This window comes from Stenella coeruleoalba (assembly GCF_951394435.1).
Source record: "Stenella coeruleoalba genome assembly, chromosome: 8".
Taxonomy (NCBI): domain Eukaryota; kingdom Metazoa; phylum Chordata; class Mammalia; order Artiodactyla; family Delphinidae; genus Stenella; species Stenella coeruleoalba.
Window position 1 is genome coordinate 36978015 of NC_137154.1, and position 12494 is coordinate 36990508.

The following is a 12494-nucleotide window of genomic DNA, read 5'->3' on the forward strand; positions in this document are numbered from 1 at the left end:
TGTTTGCTATTTACCTTCTGTTTCTCAGCAAAACCTGTCTTTCTTACGAGGCTGGGAGACACAATCCAGACCAGGTGACCCAGGAGGCTTAGTGTTAATTGCCAACTATTATAAGAAGGTGACTAGCTTCCCAGAAGGGAAAGAGAAGGTCAGAGGCAGCCACTTGGAATTGTCTGATAGTGCTTGGTGTCAATGACAAGATGAACACCAGGCTTCTTAGAAACCAAAGGATCTCAGAGAAAATTCAGCCCCCCTGGGACTGGCAGGATTTCAGATTTCACTGAGTACTGATGACTTATTTTAGTTCCGCTCTGGGGAAACTGAAAACTGGCTTCATACTTACAGACAGACACAGAGGAAAGAGAAAAAAGTTTCTTGATGTCCCTCCTTGCCTAGTATCTCTCAAACATAATTCTCTAGTCGGGAGACAAGGATGGCCTGGGGCTGGCTATCAGCAGCTTCTGGTAGCAGAGGGTGCTTGAAGGGTGTGCAAGGACCTGCAGGAGCATCACCTGTCCCTGTGAGCTCTGACGAGTACCTTCCTGCACATCCTCTGAACTCCACTGTGAAGCAACAAGGAGAAGAATGACCCTCTTCATATCATAGGTGGGAAAACAGAGGTAAATAGAAGCTCTGAAGTTCATCTCGATGCACATGGCAAGTTGCTGGTAGCCCCGAAAGCAGGAGGAGGCTTCCAAACCACTGATCTAGTGCAGTGCCAACATAGCTCATTGCCTGGGCAATGATATTTCTTAAAAAGGAATGAATGGATAGATGAAATAAATCTGAATAGAGTTTTTATATATTATGTATTTTTATCAGCAAGATGAGCCAAGGCTTTGCTAACCGAAGGGTGGTGCCCTCCTAGCAGCAACAGCCCTGCCTGGAGTCTTAGAAGTGCAGAATTTCCTGCCTCTCCCCCGATCTACCAAACCACAATCTGCATCTTAACAAGACCCAAGGTGACTCAAGAAGCGCTGAGCTAGATAAGAATACCATCTTCATAGGTTACTCCCACTTCTGATGGAATAATTTTTAAAACCCTAAGTGGAAGAAAATAACAATACTGAATATTTGCATACAATTTCAGATACACAAAACTAGCTTATCCATTCCTTCTAAGGACCCTGTGAGGTACACGGGAGCAGGGGCTATTGAAATTTAACAAAAGAGGAAACTGAGTCCCCAAGTGGTAAAGTGACTTGCTCAGAGCTTGCTCTGAGTGTCTGAGCTTATCCAGTGACTTACACACAATAACCATTTGCTGAAGGAATGAATGAACCACCAACAAACTGGGGCTGGATCCTGGCCTTCAGACCACAGCACTACTAGGGATTGGGTCACTCTTTTTTTTTTAAATTTTTATTGGAGTATAGTTGATTTACAGTTTTGTGTTACTTTCTGCTGTACAGCAAAGTGAATCAGTTATACATATACATATATCCACTCTTTTTTAGATTCTTTTCCCATATAGGCCATTACAGCGTACTGAGTACAGTTCCCTGTGCTATACAGTAGGTCCTTATTACCTATTTTATATATATTAGTGTGTATATGTCGATTGGGATTGGCTCACTCTGGAGGTTGCCTAAATTTAGGGTATTTGCTTTATGTCCTGTTAGACTTGACCTTGACCAGAGAGTCTTCAAGATGCCAAACTGGGGCGGAGGAGCGAAATGCGGAGCCTGCGGAAAGACCGTCTACCATGCGGAAGAAATCCAGTGCAACGGAAGGAGTTTCCACAAGACCTGTTTCCACTGCAGTGAGTTGGGTGAACGCCATGACGGCCCCTCAGCACTTCGAAGTTCACACTTAGTCACAGATACTGTGTATCAGTAGTTCTCAGAGTATGGTCTGGGGACCAGCAACATCAGCATCCCCTGGGAACTTGTTAGGAATATCACTTTGGGGCCCCACCTACAGAAGGGATGGTGCTCTCCTGAGCACCCCCTCTCCAACCACTTGTCCAGCTCAGAGGCCGTTTCCCTGAAGCTCAAAGTCAGAACAAGCTCCCAGTGGTGAAAACTTGACCCAGTGGCGACATTTACAAAGTGTGACTTGACAGAGTAAGAAAGCCATCACTTATCTGCAGCCAGGATGGACTTGGCTTGATGTGCTGTCCCCACAGGCCAGCGGTCACCGAAGCCAGCTGCAACTGGTCTTTCCTAAGAAAGAACCTGTGTCAGGCTGGGGGGCAACAGATGACAATTCTGGAAGCGTCGGAAAGGGAAGCGTTTGGGGCACCATCAACTTGACAAGGGGAATCTTTACCGTCCCCTGCTGGACACAGTTTCACAAATGTCAAAACTAGGGGGGCATTTAAAACCCCGTGGTCCACCTGGGAGTCAGGCTCTACCCAACTCATGTGACTTTGGACAAGTCATTTCTCGTCTCTAAGCCTGGGTCACTGGCATCTGCAGCAGAGCCAGGAGCAGAGTCTGTACCTTCAGATTCCCAGTCCAGTCTCTTCAACACGACTGCATTCTAGAGTTTCCTAGCAGCTTAATCCTATTTTAGGAGAGCAGTTCTGTCTTGGCCACTTGCCTTCTTTGCTCCCCTCCAGTAGGTCTGGCTTAAGGGTTAGCTTTACTGGACATTTCGCAGACGCGCGCTCCCCAACCCTTCGTGACCCATCCGCCCCCATGTCTCAGCCCAGCAGCCGCAAGGCATCACGTTGCCTCAAGCTGTTTCAAACAGAACTTCAAGGGTTGGGCTCCATCTGTTAGGGCATGGAGACACTTCATCCTCCAGAAATAGTAGCACTTTCTCTGCTGCAGGAGTTTCCATTATCCCTTACCTCCCACAACAAACATAACTGTCACCAAGCAATAGGGGGAAACTGCTGTGAGTGATTGGGTGTGTGGATTTACTAGTGCTTTAGGTTTTAATGATGCGTAATTCTTTTTAAGCCATCATACACATTCATCAGGTTCACCACTATCATCACAATGATCCAGAGTCATTGCTCAAGAGAGTTCATTCCATAACCCTCTGGCTCTTGTCCAAATATAGCTAGTGTTCTTTAAAAAGAGTGGGGGAAAGGAATATTGGAAAGAGCACTGGAGTTGGAGTGAAAATGACTAGGGTTTGAGCATGGGCTCTACCATGCACTTTAACTGTGTGACCTTGGGTAAGTCACCATTGTGAGCCTCAATTTCCCCATTTATAAAATAGAGATGGTTATACCTGCCACACAAGTTGTTGTAAGAAGAAAGCTGGGTTTCTTCATCTGAGATCCAGTTTTCTAGGCCTTTATTCTCCTTTCATCAACTTGGATGTCTGAGTGGGTACAGGCAACGGTGGGGATGCTTTCCATGGCGAGGGGTGTCTTGTTTTCCCAGGCAGCAGGAGGATGCCCTGTTTAACGGAGCCATGGAAGAACGATGTGAGCATTTGCTGCTGCATCCCTTTCAACCCCTGGATATTCTCCTTAGAACCTGTGGGTGGGATGGGGGTCTGAGCAGTACAGGTTTCTGCAGTGGTGGACAGAAGGATCCTGGAGAGGAGCGTGATTTTCTGTAGTATCGTCACAACAGTGGTCTGTCCACAGGTCAACCTGTAGTTGCTGGAAATAGAGTTCAGAGAGGCAGAGTCTACCTTAGTTTGTCTCCTGGCCAGTGTTCTCCAAACTTCTATATAAATCTTAACCCCCCTACCAGTGCTGTCCAAAAGATATATAATGCAAACCACATATGGAAACTTAAATTTTCTAGTAAACTTATTTTTTAAAATGTGAAAAGGAACAGGTGAAATTAATTTTAAAACATTTAACCCAATATATCAAAAAATTGTAATTTCAACATGTCACCAATATACACATTATAACATCATGTGATGGGTGAGTGGCTATGGTATTACACAGCACAGCTCTGCTATGCCTGTGTGTGTGAAAGCTAGTCAGAAGCCAGGGAGTGGCTATAGAATTGGCCAGGACAAGACAAGGTATAGGCAGTCCTGGAATGATGGGAATGAGCACTGGAGTAGGAGTCAAAGGACCTGAGGCCAGTCATGGCTCTGCAATTTACCACTGTATAATCGCGGACAAGTCACTGATCTTCATTCACACATGCGTGCATGCATTCATTCATTCATTCATTCACTCAACAAATGTTTACGGAGGACTAACTCTGGGCTAGGCTCTGTGTTACATTCTGGGGATATTAAAACTGTTTTGCCCTCAAAGAACTCAGAGTATAGAACATAAATGAATAGTCAACAAGTTGTTCTGAAAAAAAAAAACAAAGAAAACCAAGTTGTTCTGGAGATTAGTAACTGACAGCTACAGGAAGGGCAGAGACAGGTATATACCTTACATGCTCAAATATAAGGCAAATTCCCCCCAAAATTATTCCTCATAAAAAGGGTTTGCCTTGGCTTCAGAGTCTTATAAAGTCTCTCATGCTACAGGACAGTCTCTCAATTACTCCATTTATTTAAACTGTTTTTTAATAGAAATTCTTACAAACAATATTGACCTAATTATTTAATGAACTCCCATATGCCTGTTTCCCCAGCCACATAACCATCAACCTCTGGCCAATCCTACCTCATCTACAACCTTATCTTCTTCTCCCACTCTTGTATTCAATAACACTTAAAAAAAAAAATAACCACTTGAGAAAGGCATATTAGCCTGAAACAACCTCATTCAAAGCTGGATGGCTTATAGAGGTCACTTGATGGGACTGTTTTTTTAAAAAGGAGGCAACTAAATTGAATGTCCATATATTATTATTCCTGTGGATATATGACCTCACTGTTACAAGCACTAAGTAGCACCCAAAGCAATCTTTAAGGATCATCATTACAAAGCGATATAGCAAGGTATTAGGCTGTGGAGATCCTACATACTTTTTAATGCTGCCCTAATATTATTGCTAATAGGTACTTCTTGCTGAGATACAATTTCCAGGTGACAGCCTCCTTCTCAGGTAAACAGGGCTGCCTCTAAAAGACACAGACAGAAGTAGGGATGAGCTGCTCTGGAGAGCTGAGTCAGCTGCCTCAGAAAGACACTGTGGAGAAGGGAGATGCTGATGTTGAAGATGCAGAGGAATAATTTGGATACAATTGTTTCCTGAATTTGTGTCAGATTAGAAAAAAGTAACATCTCCAAATCCATATATTGTTGATCTATATTATTAAATTAAACGTTACAAGCAGATATTTGACACTTTCATTTATATCCTTAAACGTTTATTTATTCAAGTTGGCAAAAATTTTTCTATTAATAGAAAAGTCTAATTAATAGAAGATTTTCTATTAATCTTCTCTTTGGAAAAATAGGGGATTGTCTTACATACTATGTATAATGTATATACACAACATGTGTATAATAACTATACTAGGGTAAAGTATGGGGGATACTTTACATTAGGTGATATACAGTAACCAAGGGGCTTGAGCCAATATAAGCCTAACAGCAGGTCTTCATTGCCTCCCCTGCTTCCAGAAGTGGATCAAAAGAAGTCTCAGCCGTAATTACCTCCTTGAATATCAAAGTGCTTTTCAAAATCCATTTTAAGTAGAGAAACTGCTCAATGCTGATTCTGATATGATTAAGAAAAAAATAAGTTCCTCCCCTGTCTCAGCCCCTCACCCCCTACTCACCCACACACAAATACACTCACACTTCCCGATGTCATTTGTGGTGAGACACTCAGGAGTGCATGTTGTCCCCATTCAGGGACAATATTCTTAGCTGGTCCAAGACCACACACCAGGTTCCAGTCCTGGCCTCCACCTCTTTCTAGCTGGGTACCACTGAAAACATTACTTCCCTTCTCTGTGCTCCAATTTCCTCATCTGTGAAACAGGACTGCCTTGGAATCTACGACTCAGGACAGATGCTCTGGTCAGGAATCAAAGTTGTGTTCTTGGCTGGTGGGGGCGGCCCTTGTGCTGAGTCCCTTGGCCCCAGTCAGGGTATTGGGGGTGCAGGGAAGGCGGGGAGGAATCTCAGTGCTAACCCCCTGACCATCCTTTCCTCAACAGTGGCCTGCAGGAAGGCTCTGGACAGCACCACAGTGGCAGCTCACGAGTCTGAGATCTACTGTAAGGTCTGCTACGGGCGCAAGTACGGCCCCAAGGGGATCGGGTATGGACAAGGTGCCGGCTGCCTCAGCACGGACACGGGTGAACACCTGGGCCTCCAGTTCCAACAGTGAGTTACTGTCCCGCTTCTCCCAGCCCGTAGAGCCCCAGCTATCAGGACAGTTCATTCTGTTCCCATGGCAACGTTTTCTGGAAGTGGGAGAATGGACTCTATTGCTGACTTGCCAACAATAGGAATACTCAGTCTGACCAAGTTCTAACAATGTGTCATCTCTCCGAAGACTCTCTTTAAATTATCTGCCTTTCAAAAGGGCAATTACTTTTACACCATGGCTCTTGGTTTGCATGTCAAGAGAAAACCCAGAATGTACAGATGTTCTATTGTTTGACCTTCGCAAAACTGCATGGAGTCTCTTTTCTTCCTCGTTGAGCATTTTTTGTGTAAATCACATAAATATGGCAGGGACGCAATGGCCATCCTCTGTGTGCTTGTCACTGAAAGATTTCTTCCCTTGGGTTGTAAGATAACTAACGTCTGCATCGCAGTGGGGAGTGGCTCTGTGGGGATGGGCTGTGCCTCAGAAGTAGACAATTATAACTTTCTGTAGGTCTCCCGTGCTGCCTGTTGCCAGTACAATGTTGAGGTTTCCCCAGCATTATCCTAGGGAAGCCAGGGTTTCACACTGTGCCACCTCCATCTACCAGTCTGCTCTACTTGATGATCATGCTGACCTCCAGCCCGAAACTGAATATATACACTGACAGTCACTGGCCTGCAGCTGCTGTCTGGCCAGCTGGTATCCGGGCTCAGCTCTGTGGCGAGACTGGCAGAAAGGCCCAGCCCAACTGAGGCAGTGTCCCCCAGAGAATACTGAGAGCATCTGAAGAGTCATCTGGTCCCTTCCAAAGACAGTAGCCCATGGTAGAGCCTGGAAAACTGCAGGGATGTGTGATTAGTCATATAAATTTTTCTCACTACTCAAGCCCAACCAGAGATGCTATTTTAAAAAGAAAGATGATACCAGCTGCATTCTCTGTCTCACATTACCCAAAGCTCACTCTTCTACGTTAGGGCTTTCCTGTGGTGCTGCACAGCCAGGAAGAGTCTGGAGACCTGGGTTTCATCCCAGCTCCACCAGTTATGAGCTGCTAACCTTGGGCACTTACCCCTCTGGCCCATGCTCTCCTCCAGCTAGCCCTGCCTCCTTTAGAGGGTTATGGTGAGGCTCAAACGATAAACGTACAAGGAAACGCCAAAAGATATGGAATCACAGGGTTATTATTGTGCCTCTTTCTTAGACTTTGCTCTCAAGAGGACAGGGGACCTTTGGATGCAGGGTGACAATTTGAACTGTGATAAGCATCAGCTCATTGGACTATGGTTTGCTTAGTATCAACTGTCAAGATCCCATCTTGCCCTGTAATATTTTTACTCATTTTGGAAAGCAGACCCGTGGGTTTCAAGATGGTATAGAAAACCCTAAACGAACAATCACAGCAATATAACAACAAGACAAGGGTAATTATACAAGCTAACATATGTGGAACACTTGTGAAGTGCTTTACAACAGAAAGGAAAGAGGTAAGTGAATTCTGGCTAACATTCCTCAGCCCTTACAACAGGCCAGGGAGGCACTGTTCTAAGTGCTTTACTCATGTGGCCTCATTTAACCTTCTCAACAACCTGTGAAGAAGGTACTTTGACTATCCCCACTTTCCAGATGAGGCATCTAAGGCACAGAGAAGTTAAGTAACTTGCTGAAAGTCACACAGCTAGTACTGTTTGCCAAGGGAAGTCTATAGGTTTCATTCATTTGTCAATTTCCACCAGGTCCCCAAAGCCGGCACGCTCTGCCACCACCAGCAACCCTTCCAAGTTCACTTCGAAGTTCGGAGAGTCGGAGAAGTGCCCTCGATGCAGAAAGTCAGTCTATGCTGCTGAGAAGGTGATGGGAGGTGGCAAGGTAAGGACTTCTATATGAGTCAGATGGGATGCTGGGAGGAATGAGAGAAGAAAGTAGGAACTGAGGGCGGGTGGAGGCCAGACCCTCCTTAGCTCCCAGGAACCACTTAGGAGCCACCCATCCTTACCCACTTTCCTGGGCTGTGACTGTCACCCTGCAGTGCCCTAGGAAACTGGAACTGGTGGATGGAATTCGATGCAATAAGCGTTAACCCACTAGGGGGAGGCACCCAGCTAGGAGCTCTGGAGAAACAAAGGCACACAGGCTCCCCTATCCTGTGTCCACAGTCCTTCCAGAAAAGTGTCAGCCCTGGGAGCTGTCACCACTGCATAACTCAGCCTGATATTGGCATCACACTGATGCACACAGCAAACACCCCACAGCAGTGAGAAGCATCCTCGCTCACAAATGTCCTGGCAATAGGGAAAGTCATCTGATGTCTGAGACAGTAACACACACTTGTCTACAAGCTCCAGTTTCAGGCCTGAAGCCAGGGTGTTCACCAAAGGATCTGAGCCTGAAGAAAGACAAAAATCCTGTTTATACTAAGTAGGGGGAGGAAGCCCACAGAGAGTGTCTGACTCCAAATATAGGCGCAGTCTCCACCCCAGGACAGGCCATTTAAATACAGGTGAGGACCCCGGGCTGTGCCTAGAAGACACGCAGATAAGAAAGCAGACAGTCTTCTGGATGATCCAAGTCACACAACTCTCTTCCATCAGAAATACAGAAGAGTATCAAAAAGGCTACAAATAATAAACGCTGGAGAGGGTGTGGAGAAAATGGATCCCTCCTACACTGCTGGTAGGAACGTAAACTGGTGCAGCCACTATGGAGAACAGTATGGAGGTTCCTTAAAAAACTAAAAATAGAGTTACCATATGATCCAGCAATCCCATTCCTGAGTATGTGTCTGGAAAAGATGAAAATTCTAAGTCAAAAAGATACATGCACCCCAATGTTCATAGCAGCACTATTTACAATAGCCAAGACATGGAAGCAACCTAAATGTCCATCAACAGAGGAATGGATAAAGAATGTGGTGTATAGGGACTTCCCTGGTAGTCCGGTGGTTAAGACTCCATGCTTTCACTGCAGGGGGTGCAGGTTTAAGCCCTGGTCAAGGAACTAAGATCCCACATGCCACACAGTGTGGCCAAAAAAAATTTAAAAAAAGAATGTGGTGTATATAAATGTGTGTGTGCTATATATATGTGTGTGATATATATACCACACACACACACACACTCACACACACAGTGGAATATTACTCAGCCATAAAAAAGAATGAAATAATGCCATTTACAGCAACATGGACGGACCTAGAGATGATCGTACTAAGTAAGTCAGACAAAGACAAATATCATATGATATCACTTATAGTGGCATCTAAAAAAATGATACAAATGAAATTATTTACAAAACAGAAATAGAGTCACAGATATAGAAAACAAACTTATGGTTACCAAAAGGGAAGTGGGGGGGTGGATAAATTAGGAGTTGGGGGTTAACGTATACACACGTTAAACATCAAGGACCTACCTACTGTATATCACAGGGAACTATATTCAGTATCTTATAATAACCTATAATGAAAAAGAATCTGGAAAAGTATATATATATATATATCACTTTGCTGTACACCCAAAACTACTACAACATTGTATATCAACTATACTTCAATTAAAAACAAATACACAAAGAGTTAAAATGAAGTTGAATTCCCTGGATGATTGCCCATTTCTTCACCTTTTTTCTTTTTTCATTTTATATTCAATATGTTACCCACTGCCTCAAGTCCAAGTTCCCCTCTCTTCAGTATTTTGGATCTTCTAGAAATGGGAAGCCCTATTCTATTTAGTCTGTTCTGAAGGAATACATATGGAAATCATATGATCTATTCGTTTTTAGGGGTCCTAAGAGTCGCTGGCCAAGCCCGTAGCCAGAATAATTATTCCGGGGGCCAATTAGGTGGGTGAACTGTTAAGACAAGGGCATGCCTTTACATGCTGCTGGTCAGGGGACTTAACACGGAAATAAATGCCCTGCCTGCCCTATTAAATATCCACCTGCCTGTTCTCCTGTGCCCTGCAGCCTTGGCACAAGACCTGTTTTCGCTGTGCTATCTGTGGGAAGAGTCTAGAGTCCACGAACGTTACTGACAAAGATGGGGAACTTTATTGCAAAGGTGAGTGGTTCCAGAGAAGACTCTCTTGAGATGTTTTCCCAGGGAGGGTTCTTGGCAGGGGAAGTTGTGTTCCTGCCGAGAGGCTTGTGTCTGCCCGGAGGCATGGCTTCTCAGCCTGAGCCAGGTTTGAGCTCACAGGATGGGGAGCAAAGCCACCTAAGGGAAAGTAACCTCCTGCCTGACCCAGCTCTGGTCCCCTCCATAGGGACATCTGGGGGGACCTGATACTTACAGATGCCCAGTGGTTCCTGAGGACCTGGGGGGAGAGAGGACAAGGAGGAAGAAGTGTCCTGACTGGCCTTGGAAGAGGCCTTAGGTCTGGACAAAAACATCACATTTCCTTTCAAAAACCTGAACACTCTGTCCATTCGACTGGCAGATAAGGGTGACAGCGTTGCGGGGTGCGCGGATGAACTGTGTTCTGCCTCTCCTGAATTTATCAAGACACATCTATCTCCTTCCTCCCTCCCTCCCTTCCTTCTTTCCCAGCCCCCGTCCTTCCCTCCCTTGCTCTCTCCCTCCTTCCTTTCTGACATTTCTGTTTCTGACGTTGCACATCACTTCGTGATCACAGAAAGCGAACTGACAAGCTGGTTTCCCTTCTGGTCCTAACAGCTCTGCCCCTAACTGCCTCCATCATCCCTTTGTCTTGCAGAGAGGCAATAGAGGCTTAGCTCCTTCCTGATGCTACGAAGAAGAAGGGATGCTTTAGGGCCAGGGCAATGTGTCCTCACCCTCAGAGCCTCTCCTAGGCCTTTTCTGTTTCTCAGCAGGGTCCTCCCACCCTTTCACTCAATGACGGTGCCTCAGGATCCCCAAATGTGTGTGTTAAGAGTTGAGGAGAGGCAAGGGGGAGGACGCTACTAATCAAGACTGTAGGTGGCCCAGCTTCTCCCAGGATGAGACAGGATGGAAACTGATGCACTATCTGACAGGGGCTGCCTTCTTCTGGCAGTAGAGGGTACAGAGGGTTCTCAGCATTCACAGGCTATAAAATTCTAAAATGTTGCCACAGCCAGTAGGGAGATCAACCTATAGAGAAGTAATTGCATTCTCAAGTGGTACAAGCTCTAGTAGAGGATGCTACACAATGCAGGGTGCAAAAAGGGGCAAGTGATTGGCTGGGGGTGTCGGGAAAGCTTTTTAGAAGAGAAGCTTCCTCTGGGCCTTGAAGGGTGAACGTGGGTTTGGGAGGGGGCATTCCAGGAACAAGGAGCAGTGAGTGCAAAGGCACCAAGGCCAGGCCATCATGGCTCGTTCCAGGAACTGCAAGCAGTTGTGTGTATCTGAAGGGCAGGCAGGGAGGCAGAGGCGGAGGCAGAAGCAGGAGGGGATGAGGCTGGGCAGGCAGCCGGCAGCCAGATTATGTTGACTCAAATGAGAAAATGTCTCTGAACACACCTAGAGAAGTGCAAAGAAGTATAAACCGTTTTATTAGCAGATCTAAAATAAATACAGTTCAATGTGTTTGAAAGTTAACTTACAAACACATTTGTCAAAAGGATGCCTCTCCCAGGTAAAAGGACTGTGCTCAGACAGAGGGAACTGAAATGATGGTGCTGACCAACCCCTTCTCTCCCCTGTCCTCTTCTCTCTCGTTCACAGTTTGCTATGCCAAAAATTTTGGCCCTACAGGTATTGGGTTTGGGGGCCTTACACATCAAGTGGAAAAGAAAGAGTGAAAAGTGCACCGTTTCTCAGGTCTCTCATCGGCCTAAAGCACTTGCCAAGTATCCTACCCAGATGGAAACCCCTCCCCAAACATCCTTTTGTTGGTAGTTGGACAGTGTTTCTCTTCAGAAGTGATCACAGTCTTTACCTGAAGTTAGAAGAGATCTTTGGAAGAAAATTATTAAAAGTCTAATCCGTAACAAATGCTTTATTATTTACGATACTTGGGGTGGGAGAGGCCATAAATAAAAGTTTAAGTGGTAACTTCTACGTCTCTGGATCTTTTCTTTCAAATAGGGGGAAATTTTCAAAAAAACAGAGATAGTTTAAAAAAAAATTGTGCAGAGGATGTAATGAATTTTGGTGTCAGCTGTGGAAAGAGTGAGGAGGAGGAGGAAGCCACGGGCAAAGGGAAGGCGTCTCCTAGAATCTGTTGGCTAAGCTTCTTTCTAGTTAGCGCTAATGGAGAAGAAAACAGGGGGTCCCGGAGGAAACAGACAACATGGTAGCAAATTCTCAAAGGAAAATCAAACTAATAAAACTGTTGACGAGCTGATCCTTCTGTCCGTATCATGGGCTTTGCAATATTACACATTTCGTGAAAACTCAGAAATGGC

General features: G+C 45.3%; 1 protein-coding gene across 1 annotated transcript; it reads left to right on the forward strand.

Annotated features, from left to right (window-relative positions):
* The first annotated feature begins 1635 nt into the window (after nt 1–1635).
* Nucleotides 1636–11915, forward strand: CSRP3 (cysteine and glycine rich protein 3). Its single transcript, XM_079928783.1, has 5 exons — nt 1636–1762; nt 5995–6163; nt 7886–8018; nt 10113–10206; nt 11812–11915. Exons 1-5 carry the CDS (start codon nt 1651–1653, stop codon nt 11886–11888), a joined length of 585 nt encoding a protein of 194 aa, XP_079784909.1. The 5' UTR covers nt 1636–1650; the 3' UTR covers nt 11889–11915.
* Nucleotides 11916–12494: the final 579 nt, after the last annotated feature.

Bases quoted from the DNA above. Each gene is read 5' to 3' on its own strand.
- CSRP3 (XM_079928783.1), top strand. From the start codon at position 1,651: ATGCCAAACTGGGGCGGAGGAGCGAAATGCGGAGCCTGCGGAAAGACC. The intron at 6,164-7,885 runs GTGAGTTACTGT...AATTTCCACCAG, and splicing joins CTGGGCCTCCAGTTCCAACA to GTCCCCAAAGCCGGCACGCT. The intron at 10,207-11,811 runs GTGAGTGGTTCC...TCTCGTTCACAG, and splicing joins TGGGGAACTTTATTGCAAAG to TTTGCTATGCCAAAAATTTT.